This window comes from Chiroxiphia lanceolata, chromosome 18 (assembly GCF_009829145.1).
Source record: "Chiroxiphia lanceolata isolate bChiLan1 chromosome 18, bChiLan1.pri, whole genome shotgun sequence".
Lineage (NCBI taxonomy): Eukaryota > Metazoa > Chordata > Aves > Passeriformes > Pipridae > Chiroxiphia > Chiroxiphia lanceolata.
In genome coordinates, this window is record NC_045654.1 from 6063353 (window position 1) to 6081931 (window position 18579).

The 18579-nt window shown below is 40.4% G+C and overlaps 1 protein-coding gene across 2 annotated transcripts in view; it reads left to right on the top strand.

The window, feature by feature from the left end:
• The window catches only part of PI4KA (phosphatidylinositol 4-kinase alpha), a 59092-nt gene that overhangs the window by 34616 nt on the left and 5897 nt on the right, over nt 1-18579 (top strand). For both annotated transcript variants that reach the window (XM_032705394.1, XM_032705395.1), the window contains exons 22-48: nt 244-377; nt 1134-1216; nt 1492-1562; nt 1680-1804; nt 2245-2326; nt 2949-3032; nt 3362-3451; nt 4182-4301; nt 5587-5679; nt 6038-6194; nt 6467-6594; nt 7810-7968; nt 8226-8377; nt 8925-9032; nt 9779-9906; nt 9981-10100; nt 10759-10838; nt 10981-11174; nt 11914-12004; nt 12478-12645; nt 13183-13236; nt 14431-14551; nt 14845-14974; nt 16425-16495; nt 17359-17431; nt 17582-17652; nt 18193-18302. In XM_032705394.1, the coding sequence (XP_032561285.1) occupies nt 244-377; nt 1134-1216; nt 1492-1562; nt 1680-1804; nt 2245-2326; nt 2949-3032; nt 3362-3451; nt 4182-4301; nt 5587-5679; nt 6038-6194; nt 6467-6594; nt 7810-7968; nt 8226-8377; nt 8925-9032; nt 9779-9906; nt 9981-10100; nt 10759-10838; nt 10981-11174; nt 11914-12004; nt 12478-12645; nt 13183-13236; nt 14431-14551; nt 14845-14974; nt 16425-16495; nt 17359-17431; nt 17582-17652; nt 18193-18302 (2997 nt within the window). The remainder of the gene's footprint in view (nt 1-243; nt 378-1133; nt 1217-1491; nt 1563-1679; nt 1805-2244; nt 2327-2948; nt 3033-3361; nt 3452-4181; nt 4302-5586; nt 5680-6037; nt 6195-6466; nt 6595-7809; nt 7969-8225; nt 8378-8924; nt 9033-9778; nt 9907-9980; nt 10101-10758; nt 10839-10980; nt 11175-11913; nt 12005-12477; nt 12646-13182; nt 13237-14430; nt 14552-14844; nt 14975-16424; nt 16496-17358; nt 17432-17581; nt 17653-18192; nt 18303-18579) is intronic.

An 18579-nucleotide genomic window follows, 5' to 3' on the forward strand; every position in this document is an offset into this window, starting at 1 on the left:
CTGCCTGGAAGCCAGCAGTTATTTCTGGAAGGAGCTTGACTTCAGTATTTAATTCTGTTGTGTATTTGAAGAATTGTGACTCGCTGAGTCAGGGCAGCTTGTTCTGAATCTGCAGACAGAAGCTTCTGACACACTGTGTGCAAAGGTTAAAAAGCGAACAGAGCAGTGGCTGAATGCATGTGCTTGAGAACACAAACGAATCCAGTGCTCCCACTGCAGATAACTTCATGTGTTCACCTCTAGGCTGAATTAAATGAATTACGGAGCACCATAATAAATCTCTTGGATCCTCCTCCAGAGGTGTCAGCATTGATCAATAAGCTGGACTTTGCCATGTCCACCTACCTCCTTTCCGTTTACCGCCTGGAGTACATGAGGTAAATATACAGATTCTTTTCACTGATGGATTAAAAAAAAATTAAGCTGTGTATATTCAAGTCAGAATTGCCAGACACTCAGTATTTTGAGCCACATTAGCTCTGCTGAAGATTCTGAGCCTGGGAATTCATCCGTGCAAAATTGCTAAATGGAATAATACAGTAAGGCCTGAAAAAATGGGATCTCCTCTATATAAGAGCTAACAGGAGATGGCCAAAGGGTTCTGTAAGTATGATGTGTCCTCTGCACAGTCTTGTGCTGCACCCTGAAGGGCAGTGCCTATTCTAGGAGATTAATGTAATGTAGGAGCTGAGAAACCTTTTTTGTTGTGTTCTTTTTCCCCCTCAGTAGTGTGTGTTAGGTGGACTGATGAAACATACTGAATTCACAAACTTTTTGTTTTTTTCCTTTAAAAGTCTGTTTATTACTGCTGCTCAAAGGAATGCATAGCTGAAAGCTGAGCTGGAGGTCTAGCAGAAAGGAAAGTGGTGATGTATGATCTGAGCCCTGTTAGTCAAATGTAGAAACAAATAGGAATATCACCCTTGCTAGAGACTGAAAATTATCATGAAATGAACAATGACTGTAGCTGTGAGGTGTAGCACTAAAGCATAGATTTGTATTAAAAATGTTGAAAAGAAAAGGAAAAAGCAAAAGAAACCTAAAACAAACCGAGGAAAAACCCCTAAAGCAAACAAAACATAAACCAAGCAAACCCCAAAACACCTCAACTCACCAAACTCTTCCTTCCCCAGGGTGTTGCGTTCAACTGACCAAGATCGCTTCCAAGTCATGTTTTGCTACTTTGAAGATAAAGCAATTCAGAAAGACAAATCTGGTAAGATTTACCTGTCGAGGTTTTCTTGCAACTTAAGATACAAGGAATTTATCTCCAGGCCTGTAAAGACACAAACAAATCAAGCAGCTGTATAACAAAATGAATCACGTTGAGTAAATTGCTGTTTGCGTTATCCTTGCCGAGAACACTGATTTTGTTTTGAAACAGGTTCAGTGTTGGCTGAGTAAATATAAACACTTTTTAACTGTTAAGCATGCTTTATAAAACAAATGTAATTTTGACAATCAAACCTGTCACTTCTCTCAATTCCTCAGGCATGATGCAGTGTGTGATAGCTGTTGCTGATAAGGTGTTTGAAGCTTTCCTGTCAATGATGGCTGATAAAGTAGGTTACATGGAAACTACAATTCTAAATTTGTATAAATGTTCCCATTTCAGTTTATGAAAGTGTGTTTTTCTTTTCCCTGAAGAGCTTCATACTTTTCTTTGGCATGTTTTTTAGCCTAAAACTAAGGAGAATGAAGAAGAGCTGGAGAGACATGCTCAGTTCTTGCTGGTGAATTTTAATCACATTCACAAGAGGATCAGGAGAGTTGCAGACAAATACTTATCTGGACTGGTAGACAAGTAGGTGTAGATTTAATTTTCCTGTTCTCTTTTCACAATGGCTGCTTAGTGATTACTTGGTGATTACTTACATCTGACCACAGTCACATGGGTTTCTTGGCTGGTACTTCTGCTGAAACATCTCCTTGAAAAATAATATTCAATGGTATTTTTAGCCTGAACTCTGAAACCCCTGCTTAAAATGTGTGCCTGATTAGTATTCCTGTGGGTGCCCATGATATCAACTCAATCTCAACTCCTATGAAGTAGCTCTGCTCAGCTTTTGGCTCAGGATTAAGCCAGGCTGCTGGGAGCTGTGGCAGCTTTGTGGCTTCTGTTGAAGATGAATTGACCTAGTGATGGATGAAGCTGCCTCTTTGAGCAGCTCCATTTCTTGATAAAATAATTTCCTTCCTCAGCTCTCCATGGTTATTGTGTTTCTGAATTCTGCCTTGCTCTAGATTTCCTCACTTGCTGTGGAGTGGAACTGTGCTGAAGACTATGCTAGATATTCTGCAGACATTGTCACTGTCTCTTAGTGCAGTAAGTCCTTTTTCTTTAATAGAACTGATTTTTTTTTTTGCTTTGTTTTGCATTTATTTTATACTTACTTGAGTTCTTAATTTGGTTTTCCTTTTGTCACTAAGACTGATAAAATCTTAATTTTAAATTCTATAAGGTAAGAAGTGCCTTTGCAACACTATTTCATAGGTAGTAAAACTAGTGCTAAAAAGTTGTTGTCAAATAAGGTTTATAATTATTGAAATGTCTCATTTGAAATAAAAATTCCTTGGTGTTTTTCTGCTTTCTGGGTTTTGGTTTTTTTATTACCTTTTGCTTTCAGATTGTATTCTCTCCAGTCCATATATGTGTATCCATATTCCTTGAATCTATTACATCTAGTATTTTTGAAGATGGAAATGCTTTATAGAGTTTTATTTTTGTAGCAAATGTGGAGGAGAGAGCTTTGGATTTTTAAAATTCTTTATACTAAAAACCAAACTGGAATACAAACAGTTTCTTTTAGAACTGTTCAAAATTACTTTGAGAGCAAATATTAGCAAAAAAAGTTTGGTAATCAGGCTTCTTGTTTGCTGCCTGTAGTGTTCAAGTCAAGTGATAATGAATTTTATCTTACTGAGAGCTGACAATTGTTTCTCTTTAGGACATTCACAAGGACCAACCATACTATGACATTCCTGATGCTCCATACAGAATCACAGTCCCTGACACACATGAAGCCAGAGAGGTAGGTGGCCCTCCTTGATTATCAAAGTAATGCCTCGTGGGTTTTTACATTTAGTGAGCTACTCTGAATGGTCATTTTTAAAAAATACTTCCCTAGGTAAGATTTTTCTACTGCACTAGGTATTTATGTTTTTCTTAATCTTATTTATTTGACTTGAAGTGTGACAGTTCTTTGCTTATAAAGGGTCCATTTAACTGTTACAGAAAATTTTAGCTGTGTCATGTTGCTGCAACCTGTCGTGCTCCTTATGTTACTTATTACACCACTAAAACCACTGCCTCTTGAATGTCCTGTATTTTATTGTTTGCATTGATGCTTTTTAATTCCAGAGCATAGTCAAGGACTTTGCTGCACGCTGTGGGATGATCCTGCAGGAAGCAATGAAATGGGCTCCCTCTGTTACAAAATCCCATCTGCAGGTAATGAGCCTGTGAAAGCTTCTGTGAAAATTCAATTTTTGCAGATCTTCAAAATTAGGATTAGGTGGTGCTTTTTATTTTTTAGGCTATCCAAGCATAATTTAAAATATTCTGTTGCTCTAAGATTTCCTTCATAGCACTGGCAGAAGATAATTAGAAGTTTTGATTTGATGTGACTTTTGATGTGGTCCAAACATAAGTGTCTTGGAAAATAAGTTTGTAAACAGTTGAAGAAACTATGTAGTCCAGGTTAGACTAGTATTTTGTCTAGAGGTGCTGAACTTAGGGCTGATAACAGAATTCCTGGGATCTCAAGATCTTGGACACTGCAAATCTACCTGAAGTTTATATTTCCTTCTCTAAAAAAAGGGATTCTATCCTTATCTGAAAGGACACCTAATTATATTTCCTCCTTCCTTGTAGTCCAAAACATTTCCTTTCGCCAGGTTCTTTTTGTCAGAAGTGATTCTTTTAAAAGATCTCAGCCTTCAAGCATCTACCTTGATAGCTTTATTCTTTTAGAATACAGAAGGAGTCTTACTCTTCGTGTATTTAGGAGGACAGAGTTTCTTATTGCCAGGAGAACCTGAAAGGGATGAGTGGAGACACTTTGTTGTCACATATGTGTGGAATTAAGTTTCCCATAGTTTGCAGTGATGCAACACTTGTTTATGAGCTGCCTTGTTTTGAAAGTAGTTAAGTATTTTGGATTTTTATTTTTTTTTCCCAGGAGTACCTAAACAAACATCAGAACTGGGTATCGGGGTTGTCCCAGCACACAGGGCTGGCTATGGCTACAGAAAGTGTGTTGCACTTTGCAGGCTACAACAGGCAGAACACCACTCTGGGGGTGAGTATGGTTTGCTTATTTGTGTACCTGTAGATCTGTTGTGCCCATTTTATAACCCTCAGTATGGCCACATAACACAGATCTTCTAAATCACCTTTGTCACAGCAGTTGAACGTTACTTGGACAGATATCTTATTTCTTTCCAACTCAAATCCAGGAATCTGCCAATCATGTTGTTCTGTAAAAGACTAGATTTTCTGTCCATGATACCATGCTTCTGGATAAATGTGGATTACTAGTGCATGTTTAAAGACAGGAACAAAATATTCTCTATTACTGTCAGTTCAGCATATTGTTGCATGGAGAGGGCAGGACCAAGATCACATCTCCTCCTCTGTCTTCTTCCTTACCTTTTCATGAAAAGGGACCAGCAGTCCCAGAGCTTCTACCCTTTATATGCCTTGGTTTTGGTCTTTCAAAAGTACATCCAAATATCTATATATTCCAAACTTGGACTTGCTGGATGTTAACACAGGTGGCACAAACAGGACCAGATCCCTAAAAACACCTGGATGATAACTTCTGGTGCAGGTACTAAGGGAGATGACAAAGAAAGATGCCCTCCTTGATCTGTTGCTTGTTCACAGAGAGGGTCTCATGAGTGAAGGGGTGATTGGTGGCCATTGTGGCCACAGTGACCATGAAGCAACCACAGACAAGCAAACATGGACAGGGCAGAGATGTTTTAATGCTTTCTTTGCCTCTGTCTTCAACACTGATGATGGGCTAAGGGGGTCCCAGTGCCCTGAACTGGAGAATCATGGCTGTGAGAATGATGAACTCCCAGCTGACCCCAAGCTAGTGCTTATGGGCTGATCCAGCTGGATCCCTCTAAGTCTGGGGGTCCTGGTGGGATTCCTGGAGCTGGATGATGTCATCACGAGGCCTCTCTCAGTGATTTTTGAATGGTCTCGGGAATCTGGAGAGATCCCAGTCACTGCAGAGGTCACAGCACCAAGCCTGACAGAGCTCAAGAAGTGTTTGGACAACGCTCTCAGGCACATGGTGTGACTCTTGGTGTGGTCCTCTGCAGGGCCAGGAGTTGATTCAATGATCCTTGTGGGTCCCTTCCAGCTCAGGACATTCTGTGATTCTGTGTCCATGGAGTAAATGCACATGTTCCTTATTGAATCTTTATCAGTCCTGGTCCTGTTGTACCTCACAGTCCTGATACTACTCCTATTATAAGCATAAGGAAAAGTAAACTTTAAACATATGTGAAGGGATAAAGAGACCAATGGTTTGATATGAACAGTATAAACACCTTCATGTGGTCTGGTCACAGGCAACCCAGCTCACTGAGAGACCAACTTGTGTGAAGAGGGACTACTCCAACTTCATGGCTTCTCTTAACTTGCGCAACCGCTACGCCGGAGAGGTAAGGAAGGATTTCTTGTGAATGTGGGGTGTCCCCAGGCTCTGGCATGGCTTTTCAGGGGTGATTCCCCTCCAACTTACACTAATGTATGGATTTATGTTACATGAAGCAGTCTCTAAATCCCTCTAAGATAAAGAGCATAATTTTCCTAGGTTATTAAACAGATCATTTTACTGTTGGTCTTGCAGATAAAGCTAAAGTTTACATAAAGATTAGATTGCAGATAAAGCTAAAGATTTAGTAAAGTCATAACAAAAGATGCCTCTGTGTGTAGAGCTCCCAAATCAGCACATGACCAATACCTAACGAGATTCCTAAAAATACTGTTCTCTGTTGAAAAACCCATTATATTTTACAGGTTTCCGGAATGATTCAGTTCTCAAATGCTACAGGACATACATCTGACCTGAATAAACTGATGGTCAAAGACCTGAATGTTGCTCTTGAATCAGGCAATACTGAAAGCTACACCCAGGCCATGTTTAAGTTGACTGCACTGCTAATAAGCAGCAAAGGTAATGAAAACCAAATGGAGTTCTGCTTTCTGGCAGTGAATGCCAAGAGTAATAAACTACAGAAACTATCCATACACCAACCCAGTACACATCAACTTGAAGCAAAACTGTGTTTTGAGTTTTTTTCAGTTAGGCTTATAATGGGGAAAAGCCTTCTTAAACTAGAAGCTATTTATTAGGAAGTGATTATTTCATACTGTGCAGGCCAGTTTCATGCTGATGTGAAAAGCAGTCATTCTGTTGGATAAATCTGAGTGAATGTTTGTTTTCAGACTGTGATCCCCAGCTCCTTCATCATCTGTGTTGGGGACCCCTGCGAATGTTCAATGAACATGGCATGGAAACAGCAATTGCTTGCTGGGAGTGGCTGCTCGCTGCCAAGAATGGGATAGAAGTGCCGGTAGGAAGCAACTTTAACAACTCTTTCTCTGCCCCTGCAAGGGGGAAGAGAGGAAATTTCGAGAGATTCACAGATACTGTGAATCTGTGTCAAGTAAGGCTGATAAATGAATGCATTGTTAATCACTTTAGCCTGCCAGGAAATCTCTGTTCATGTATTGTTGGAAGCCTGAGCACCCTCATGAAGTGGACTGTGGGAAACAGATCTTTCTCAGCAGCATGAATGGTACAGCAGAAGAAACCTGTTAGGATCTCAGCTGTAGAACTTACTTTGCAGATGAGATGCCGGAGCTGTTCATGGGTCTAGACTATCACAATCTATAGAATGGTGTTTTAAATCAAAGAGAAATCAGCATCCCTGCTCATTAATCAGAATGTCCAGTATCTGGCATAGCACCCTTGCATAAAATAATAGGCTTGCACGTGTCCTAATCCTGTAACAGGCCAGACCAGTTGTATCTTGGGAGAGGGGGATTAGTGTAACAGTAATGAAGGAACTCAGTGTGGTGTAGTGACAGTCCCCACACAGCTGAGAGAGCTGCCTCTGGTAATTGCTTTGCCTAGTGATTGCTAAGTGATAATCATTGCTGGAGATAATCATCCATCTGAATTTACTTAGGTGAGTTTTCACACACATTTCAGTGCTTAACTTCTTAAGCATCAGGTTTCATTTTTTCTCTTGGGCTTCTGGGAAATGTCTTGTTTAGTAGAACAGATAAGCAGCCTTGGTTGCTGGGTCTCCCTGCTACCAGAGGATGCTCCCGAGAGCAGGATCAGCAAAACTGAATTATGTGCCATCTGTATGTTGGGCACTTCATCAGCTGTGTGTGCTCATGGGCCAGACTGTGTCCTGCAGTACGTGGGAACCTGGCTTGAACTTGTCTCTGCTGGCCTGGTGTTGGAGGCAACAACCTTTAGTGGAGCTGGAGGATGAACAGCACTGGCTGCTCTGACAGTTCAGTCTCCTTAGCTAAATACAGTGCCCTCAGTCTTCCTGTTACAAGCTGAAATTCTGGGGGAGCCTCTCTTTTGTAATTTAGGATGTGAAGGAAATGTTTATTTCGAGTGGGATGTACAGACCTGTCTCTGCCCCTCTGTTAACACTGCAGTGAATTTTAATTGATGTGGTAGATTCTTGTGTGTGCTATGGAGAAAGGTTGTACTTCCACATAAGATGCTCTTGAAACAAGAAACACTGTTCCCTTCCTTTTTGCAGTTCATGCGGGAAATGGCAGGAGCCTGGCAAATGACAGTGGAGCAGAAAGTTGGTGTGTTTTCTGCAGAGCAGAAAGAAGCAGATCCATTGGCAGCCTCAGAGGAGAGCCAGCCAAGGCCCTGCCCGCCAGAGGTGACCCCACATTACATCTGGATAGAGGTGTGTATTTCTTCTGCAATGTCCCACCTGTGGCAGTGCTGCAGTGACACTGTTACAGCTGCTCTGCACTCTGTGCTCTCATGATTTGGGAAAGGACTGGAGTCATGGTGGTAGTGCTGCCTCAGAGGCAGGAGACGTGTGGAGATGAGCACAATAACTGAGGGGGAGAAAGGTGTTTGAAACAGAAGAGACTGGGGGTGGGGTTTGAAGTGAAAAAAGGTCGGAGGAGGCATGGTATGTCTGTCTCTCTTTCTCAGTTTTTGGTGCAGAGGTTTGAAATAGCCAAATACTGCAGTTCTGACCAAATCGAGATCTTCTCCAGCCTCCTCCAGCGCTCGCTGTCCCTGAACATCGGAGGGGCCAAGGGCAGCTTGAATCGGCACGTGGCAGCCATTGGACCCCGATTTAAGTGAGTGGTTTGGGGGTTTGCCTTGGTGGAATCACCGAAATAACATTATAGGGAGAAGAAATAAAGTTAGAAATTAGGTTACAGGAAGGTGGGAGAAAAGAACTAAATACTAAATGTACAAGATATCCTTGGCTTCAAGTGATGAAAATTGCTTCAAAAGCCTGCAGTGCTGCAGAGTCTAAGCTCTGTTTCCAAAGCAGAATTAGCTAACTTTAGCTTGAAAGTAATTTTTTGGTGGCTCAGGAAACTTCATGAGATAATTTCGTATAGTAAATTGCCCACCTCATGGATCTACTCGATGTATCAGTTGTAGAGGATTTTGCTCCATCAGTTATTTTCACTTTCTGTGACTTGATGGCTTTCATTTTCTATGGTTGAGTAGTCACAGCTTCAGGAACAGATTGATGATAATGTGAACAGTTTACCAAGAGCTCTGAAACAGACTCCTCTCAGGCTTCAGTTACAGCTGTAACCATGGTTGGCATGGTATTGCATTGGTCCCCATTTTGGGAGTGCCACAATTCTCATTCTCTGTTTTGCCTGTTAGGTTGCTGACTCTGGGTCTGTCTTTGCTCCATGCTGATGTGGTTCCAAATGCAACTATTCGAAACGTTTTGAGGGAAAAGATTTATTCAACTGCCTTTGATTATTTCAGGTACTTTTTTATTTGCAACTACTCACTGAAAATCTGTTTGTGTTTTTCCTGAACCTTCAGCAATACCTCAAAGCAGCAGCTTTCTTTCTCTTCTAGTGACTTAACTTCTTCCTTTCCTTTTTCACTCATTTTAACAGAAACTTTTCTCGTGCTTTTTTGTAGTTCATAAACTACCTTAAAGAGGCTTAGATATTAGCTTCGGGTTTTATGTGAGGTTTAAAAAGCAGTATCTTCAGGAATGTTTCTGGTTTGGTGTTTTTTTTCCTTTATTTTGGAGTTTATTTGATGCTCAAAACTAGATTTGTAAGATTCATAAGTATCCAGATTTATAAGATTTAAAGAACTGCTGTTACACTGTGTGTAGCTGAAATACAGTTTCACTGTTTTGAAAAGATGCCCACACTGAATCTGATGATTTCAACATTTGACACCAGTACAACAGAAGATAATTTAATTGACAGGAATATCTGAATGTGAGGAGATCAGTCAGCCCTAATACTAACTAACTTTCAGCTGAATCCAGGATGCTGACAGACTGCTGCCTTAATTTTCAGTTATAATTGGAAGTTTGTACTCTTCAGTCAGACATAATAAAGCCATGAGGATAAAACATAGTGATGTGTGGTCTCATCTTTGTAGATTATGGTCAGAAAAAAAAATATGACTTGATTAGGTTTGTGAGGATTTTGTTGTTTTTTTTTTTCCCAATGCACTCAACATCACATTATTTGTGTCATTTCTTCAAGCTGTCCTTCGAAGTTCCCTACACAAGGGGAAAAGAGGCTTCGTGAGGACATCAGCATATTGATCAAGTTTTGGACAGCGATGTTCTCAGACAAGAAGTATCTGACTGCCAGCCAACTTGTGCCACCTGGTGAGTTCCTCTGGGTGCTGTTTCAAAAGCCTCTTGTTTCTTTGTTTGGATTCACATCTGTGCTCTGTTCTTAGATAATCAAGACACCAGGAGCAACCTGGATATCAATGTTGGATCTCGGCAGCAGGCTACACAAGGATGGATAAATACTTACCCTTTGTCCAGTGGCATGTCAACCATATCTAAAAAATCAGGTATCTTTTTTTATTGTAACCAGCTCATTGCAGCCAATTTTATACCATAGTTTATAGTCAGATGTTGCTTAAAGTCAATGTTTACTTTTAACATCAGGCTCATGTTTTTCTGGCAGCATATTTAATTACCAGTGCCAAACTGGTAAAGGGGCTGGAAAAGAAGTCTCACTGGTAGCAAACAGCAAAATTCTGAAATCACCTGAGTTTTTTGATAGAGTATTCAATTCTGTAGTGCAGAACAAATAAGACTGGAGATCAAGATGTATTGAAATCCTGTAAGGAAATTTCTTGCTTTGTGGAAACATGCCCCTAGTGCTTTTTGGGGACAGCAGAGTGACATTAGATTGTGGGCTGTGTTTGTGTACAGTTGTAAAACTACGTGCTCTTTCCTTTTAGTAGACTGTCATGTTTCTAAAGTGAATGCACTACTGGCTAAATTGATATCCCTGTAGCCTTTTGTACTCTGTATATTGAGAGAACAACTGTACAGTGAGTAGCTGCAGTGCTGACTTTTCTGCAGTCGCTGGCATCTAAATTACAGGTGTGTCCTGTGGTTATTCAGTTCTTCTGTGTTAATGTTGCCAGGTGTGAACAGTGTGGAAGCACCGTTTAAAGTACTGAACAAAGCCACTGAAAACTTTTTTATCCTTTTCTCAAGGAATGTCTAAGAAGACAAACAGGGGTACACAGCTGCACAAGTACTACATGAAGCGAAGGACGTTACTGCTCTCATTGCTGGTGAGAATCAGAAGGATGGGGAAGCTGCGTGGATTTCGAAGCCCCTGTTATTGTTTCAGGATACATAAACTAAAGTATGAAAGTGAGGGTGTTTTTCTTCTTCCAGAAAACACATTTTTACTTTTTTTCCCGTTTCCCTCAGGCCACTGAGATTGAACGCTTAATCACATGGTACAATCCACTGTCTTCGCCTGAGCTGGAGTTGGATCAAACTGGAGAGAGCAGCGTAGCAAACTGGAGATCCAAATATATCAGTCTTAGTGAGAAGCAGTGGAAGGATAATGTAAATCTGGCTTGGAGCATTTCTCCTCATCTTGCTGTACAGCTGCCTACCAGGTGAGTTATTTCAAAAGAAACAACTTGATGCAATTACTTCTGCCTTAGAAGTTGAGTGAATATATACAGTAAGAACTGATGGCACTTGCTTCTGTTTACAGCCCCTTGCATACTGTCACAGCTGATTGAAACCTCTGAAAAGAACCAGATTACTTAACAGGCTCATTTGGCTCAGTCACTAATGAAGTCCAACTCCCTTTCCTACCACACTCTCTTTGCCAGCACTTAGACAGTGTTTGGTTCAGAAGAAATCAAGTTTGGTTTTTAATAGCATTCAGCCCATTAGCAAACATAGCATTTAATCAGTGCTAAAAGTATCTTGGAATGCAGTGTTCTAGCTATATATTGGCTTTCACTTTAAGAAGTATTATAGGAGAACTAGCATAGTTGGCTTCAGAAGGGAAAGGAAATTCTTTCCCCCTTACAACAGTGATGGTTTTGCCAAGTAGAGTTCTGCCCACTGTTTTTTGTAGAATCCAAGACAGAATATTTGAGCCAAGAATCCAGTAGTGAAGTGGGCTGAAATACTACTGGTTTATACAAAAACACTGGATGAGGACCCATTGTTTCAGAATCCTCTTTCAAAAGCATATTGGTCCCTCAATGTGCATTATTTCATAGTTGGATATTTGTTTATTAAGCATATAATTTTCTGCCTTTTGTTGTCCTCATCTTCTCATAAATAGAGGAGGCCATCAGAAGTTTCTGATACTATTTTTGCATTCCTGGTTATACTTAGATTTAAGAACACTGAAGCTATTGGAACAGAAGTGACCCGGCTGGTTCGGTTGGACCCGGGAGCTGTCAGTGACGTTCCCGAAGCAATAAAGGTACTTGTGAATATTTATACTGTTACAGTCTTGACTTAACACACGAGGAGACTCGTCATGCTGATCTGCAGTGAAGCACTCGAGTCATGTCAAGGATAGTCTTGTCAGAGCTGCCTTCTCTACATCACCTGTAAAACAGGTGACAGAAAAGCTGAACCTTCTTTGGCTCTTTCAAAAAGGCTCATTCTGTCTTCTTTCTCCCCATGCTGGAGTGATCTAGCACAAGCTAGATTATGCTTTTAGTAACCTGACTTCACTAACTTCATCTGGTGTTCTGAGAGGTGAGGCAATTCCAGCAGTTAGGTTTTCATGGAGGAGGTGCTTTAGATAAAGTAGCCATGATTTTGTAAAAGAAAATGTACCATGTTTCACTTCCCCTGTTACAGAAGGTGTATGGAAGGTTGCTGTCTGATGTGCACTACCCAGACATTAGTGAGCTTTCAACTCCTAACATGTCTGACCTGCTTTTTCAGTACCTGGTGACCTGGCACACGATTGATGCTGATGCACCTGAGCTCAGCCATGTTCTGTGCTGGGCACCAACAGATCCACCAACTGGCCTTTCCTACTTTTCAAGCATGTACCCACCTCATCCTCTGACAGCTCAGTACGGGGTGAAGGTCCTGCGGTCGTTTCCTCCGGTGAGTTCCAAGAAAGCTGTAACACTGCAGGGAGGTCATGGCCTGAGTCACTGGCCACAGGCTTTGTTCTAATGCCATGGAGGGACGTGTGCTGGATGGGCACAGCACACTGCAGAGTGGGATGAGAAGTTGAGGTTGACTGTCCCACGTGATACTGACTCATGTACTTGCAGCTTTTTTGTTATAAATCACACTAAGCTGAATTCCTCAGGCTGCCCTTCTCAGATTGCTCCTTTTGAATCTTCTCTCAGTGAGAAGGTGTTTTTTCTAAAGCAGCAGAAAGCTGGTTTTCTAACATTTGTCAGGCTTGTATTAGGACTGTGAAGTACATGATTATTAATGATACTTTTGAGGGGAGTAGCTGGACAGAATAATACCTTGGTTTGAGGAGTTGGTATATATTTAGTTTAAAATAAAGAGGCAGTGGTATTTTGTTTATCACCTAACTGAAGGCAGCTTTTTTCTGTGCATGTGACCCATCTTCCCTTCTAACTAGTTAAAGAAAACAATAAACCCCTGCCATCTCTTCTCTTTCAGGATGCCATTTTATTCTACATTCCACAGATCGTGCAGGCACTTCGGTATGACAAGGTGAGAATATGAAACAACTGCATGTGAACAAAACAGATTTTTAAGGCAGCTTTTAGACTTAAAGCAGCAAAAGTAAAGCAGCTTAAAGTAATGCTGCTCATTATTGTCCTATATCTAATACATAGAAAAAAAATTATTGTCTCTAGAGGCTGGCTTGCTTTGGATACACTTCTTTTATTAACAGGTAAACTTGAGAAACCAGAGATTATGTAGCTCATCTGTCAGGAAAGAGATTTTATTAAGGGAAGGCCCAGATGAGGACTTATCTGAATAAAGCTTTGACGGTCTGTGTGAGACAACCAGTCATAATTAAATCATTATCCTTATTAATTTCTCTGGAGTTAAACCAGAGAAGACATCTAGGGGTGGCTTGTGCTCCATCATGTGTACGAAATCAGACCTTAGCTTCATCTTACAGAAACCAGAAGTAAAGCTTGACAACCAAGTTCATTAATGTGAGCTCATTATCTGTGAACTCTGCTCAGTGCATTATTTTGAGGTGGAGGTGACTGTATAGAGTTATTCTGTGAGAACTTTGCATAGGTGAGTGTCCTCTGCAGTGCAGAGCACAAACATCAGACATCTGCCTGTTAATGTCAGTCAAACACAGAAACCTTTACAGACTACAAAAGTAGTTGAAAGTAGAGGAAAGGGAATGCAGCTGTTGGAAGGAATAGGATTCCCTTGTACACTTCAACTTCTTTTGAGTTTGTTCTTACATTCTAGAATTTTGCTGGAACTGTGCCAGAACATGCAGTTCCTGCCACCAAACTGTGCAGCCCATGTGACCCTGCGTAGATTTCTGGTATTACAGGAGCAAGTAGTGATGCCAGGCAGGAGCAGTGTCTCTGTTACCTTGTGCTTTGTGCTGTGCTTTCCACACACACTAGAAGATGCTCTAAGCTCAGAGGTTTGAAATCCAAATAGAACAGATGGAAAATGGCAAAAAGGTGGAAAGGAGGTTGGTTAGAATGACAACACAGGTCAGTAATAAAGCTGAAAACAGTTTAGTTCAGTTCCCTTCCTTTTAAAATACACTGTCATTCTTCAAAGGTCTTGAATGAGAGTGCAAAGGTCTTTTTTCCATCCATTTAATACTTTCTGGGTTTGAAGAATAGCTGTTAGAAGCAGTAATATTGAATCTGCTAGAGCTGTGCTGACCTCTGATCCTTACTGAGCTGGATGTGGTTGCAGATGGGTTACGTTAGAGAATACATCCTGTGGGCAGCTGCCAAATCCCAGCTCCTGGCTCACCAATTCATCTGGAACATGAAAACTAATATCTACATGGATGAAGAAGGACATCAAAAAGATCGTGAGTGCTTGAAAATATAATCTGACTTGACTCCTTTCCTTGTCTTAGTTCAGGCTAAATCTCCTTCCTGTTTCTTTCTTGGCAGGAAGTTTTAGCTGGAAGTTTTCTTTCATTCCTAGAGGTAGGGCCCATTCTGCATCAGTGCCTGACAGAGTGTGTCAGTGGAGACACAGTGCTATTTGCATCAGTGCCTGTTTGTGAACACTATCCAAAGGGAGTTATTTCCATTACCTGTAACATTTGGCTTTCAGAAATAAGCTTCTGACACAGATGCTCCATTTTCTCACATGCAGCTGACATTGGGGAACTTCTGGAGCAGCTGGTAGAGGAGATAACTGGCTCGTTGTCTGGCCCAGCCAAGGAGTTCTACCAGAGAGAATTTGATTTCTTCAATAAAATCACCAACGTTTCAGCCATTATCAAGTAAGTGTTGTACTTCAGAAATTGTGCTCTTTTGGGGCTCACTGTTCTGTTTGTTACCAGTTCCTAATTAGAGGCTTTTAAGGGTATTGAGGTAGTGGTTTTTGGGGGGAAAAAAAAGGATTATTTATATGATAATAAAGACCATTTTTTTGTCTTAAATGTAACTTAAGAGTTGTAGTAGGATGCAAAGGCTCATTTTAGCTTGACTTTCAGGGATAATTCATATCTGCTGTGATCTCAGTGCTCATGCCTTGGCCAGCAGTCTGTCTGAAACAGCTACAACTCCATGAAATTGTCATTTTCTCAAAGAGATTTCATTGTGCAGTGTAATACCAAAATGATTGTTCTTTTTGTATATGCAAGTCTTTTACTTTCCTTTCTAAATTGTGGTTATGGAGAAAGATTTGGTTGTCATAAACATTGGACTGTTGATCTCTTAGAACTCAAAGTCCCACTCATAGAGTAATTCCCACTCTTGACTGTAAATTTTGCAATAAGATACGTAATTTAACTTCGATAAAGCTTGTCAGTGGGTGGCAGCAGCTCAGCACACGAGCTCCATGTCTGTAAGTGGGGTTTCATTGCATATTTTTAAAACACTCTCTGGTGTATGATAGTATTTGAAAGTCATATAAAATGTATTTTCTGGAACATAGAACATACCTCTCTTAAAATGAAGTTTTGCAAATCACCAGGATAAGGGCATCAGGTTAAAGGACACTTACATGACAGAAACAACCCAATATTCGGGACTTTCTCTGTGTACGTGAAGAAGTTTTCACCCAGTGGGATGAGTTTAAAGGAGGGGGTTAGGAGCTGAATGTCTTGATATTTAGAATTAAATCAAGTGTTTCTAAGTATGAAGTCACGTTTCAGCAACTGCTGATAATTGTGCTTTGCAAGCATTGCAGTTTTGCACCCCAGCCTTAGAATGAGTCTTATTTTTGTGCATCTCTAGTGTAAAGACAACACAGAGAGGATGCTGTTTGCTTTGTAGATGAAAGAAAGAAATAACCTGTGATGATTTAATTATCTTAAGTGTTATGTTGCTGCTGTACTGCTTAAAACTAGAGCATAACTAATATTTATCAGCTGCCTTATCCTGGAGTCAGTTCCACAAGGGAGAGAGTTTTGTTGGCATACAAAAGTATAATTATGCTCAAATATCTGTGTCAGGAAGAGCCTTCATGTATTTCACTCACATCTGTTATGCTGTTTGGGTTTGGCAACAACTTGTGTGTCAGATCAATGTTAAATCTACAAAGCAAAGACTGTAACCTTCGTTAGGATCGAAAATGTTCTGGTCAGGTATTGAGCCTGTAAGTTCTCTGGAAGTGGGGCAGGAAGAAACATTTTTAGTGAAGTTTGTGTAAGTTTGGAACAAATTTGAGGCTGGTACATAGAGTAATATATAGTATGCAGATAAATAAAAGATCATTCATCTTTCTAGGCCATTCCCTAAAGGAGATGAAAGAAAAAAAGCTTGTTTGAGTGCTCTGTCTGAGGTGAAGGTGCAGCCTGGTAAGAAGTGATTTGATCATATAAAATCGTGGGCTTCTGCTTTGAACATGAGAACTGTGTTTTCTGCAAGCAAATCTTGAAATCTCTGCAAATGGCAGCTCTCAGTTTTGGTGCTGGTGGCTGTTCTTCTGTTGTAGTTTGGTTGTTTCTCTGTAGAAAAAAAATCAAATATTTTTACCCATCCAATAATTTCTATATGGTGCATCTAAACTTGCCCAAGAGCAAGTTAGATAATGCACATCATGGATAGAAGTAGAAACGTATGTCTGAAGAGGAAGGATAAATAAACGTTTTCTTTGTACCACCTCTTTTAAGAAGACGAGGTGTTTTTGAGAAGTTTTGCTGTCTCAAGAATGAAGCATGTCCAGTTCCTTTCATTCTCCTCTTTCTCTCATCATGCATTCCTGTGAAATGTCATTATCTGAAAGTCCTTTCAAATCTTGAACATATATTTTCCCAGTCTGAATCTTCTCTTTAAAATGGAGTTTGATGAAAGTTTTTCCTGATCTCTGTGTAAGAGGTCTTACAGTGCTGGTGGCTGAGGGCACTCCCAGGGCACTGGGAGATGCTGCCACATCTTGTGAGGGGCTGTTGTAAGAGAAGTCCTCTCTGTACATTTCTGTGGCACAGATTCTGCAGTAGTACCTCAAAACTGTAGTTTATTAGTTTCTGGCAATCACTCATTAATGCACAGGATCCTGTGTCCTTTGTGGCTCACAGACTGTAATGGCCAGTTTTTCTCTAACATTTTATTTAATTCAAAACTATGTACTAAAGTTATAGACACTGACATCAGTTACTCTCCAACTTGCACTGTCTCACCAGCCAGGGATTTGTTCTCAGCTGTCTGCTCCATTTTGCAGGCTGTTACTTGCCCAGCAATCCTGAAGCCATTGTTCTGGACATTGACTACAAATCAGGAACTCCTATGCAGAGGTACCATGCTCTTGTTAATTCTTTTATATATATATATATATATATATATAAATTTATAACGTTAATTCATGATATTCAGGTATTTTTTCTATATAAATTCTTGTGTGACTTATACTCATCATCATCATCTTTGTTTTTGTTACAATTTAGTGCAGCAAAAGCGCCCTATCTGGCCAAATTTAAAGTGAAACGATGTGGAGTCAGTGAGCTTGAAAAAGAAGGTTAGTAACTGCATCTTAATCACTGACACTCTAATTAATTAGAGTCAGCATTTCTTTTAATGTTGCCTGCTCTTATTGACCTGTACTGCTGCAGTAAAATTATTTCCATGTTGATCTTCATCTGCAGTGGTTCAGCTGAGAAATGGAACTGTATCCCAGAGAGATGAAAATTCTGAAAATTTAAATCCTCTTTTAACTTCCAGGAAGCAAGCCACATAGGGATCCTGAAGTTCAGCAGTTATTTCAGACTAAAATAAAGAGTGATGGCCTTTATCTGGTTTTTAAACTGTAAGAAATACCAGGTTTTGGCAGTTTTTTCTTATTTTGTGGGATGCTCCAGCTGACTGGCTTGATGCAATGCAGGCATTTATCAGGTGTATCGTGAACACTTGTTTGAGATGTTCCAGGGAACTGCAAGGCAGAAATATCTGTAATGCACCTGCAGTGAAATGTTGTGAGTTTGAGTGCAGAAGGCTTGTCCTGATGGGAGGTTACTAATGCAAGTCCATGCCTGGGTTTCACGCTGTGCTCTCGTTGCAGGTCTGCGCTGTCGTTCTGATTCCATCGACGAAAGCGCAGAAGAGAAGGTGGACAGCAAGAAGATCTGCTGGCAGGCAGCCATCTTCAAAGTGGGCGATGACTGCAGACAGGTACAGGGCTGTTGGCACTTACAGAAGACAGATTTGTAGGTGACAATATGCAAGAAGAAAATTGTTTTAGTATAGAAATATTTTTCTTTGGAACTTTGAGAATCACCACTAGTTATGGACTGAGGGAGAGAGCTGTGTTGTACCCCTGGAGAAATAATGGTTTGGTAATAAAGGCCATTCTTTCAGGACAGTTTACTATGTCTTACAATTCCTTTTCAGAGTTTGTTTTTCAGTTTTTCAACATTTACTGTTGGTAACGTAGCAATAGTTCCCAAGG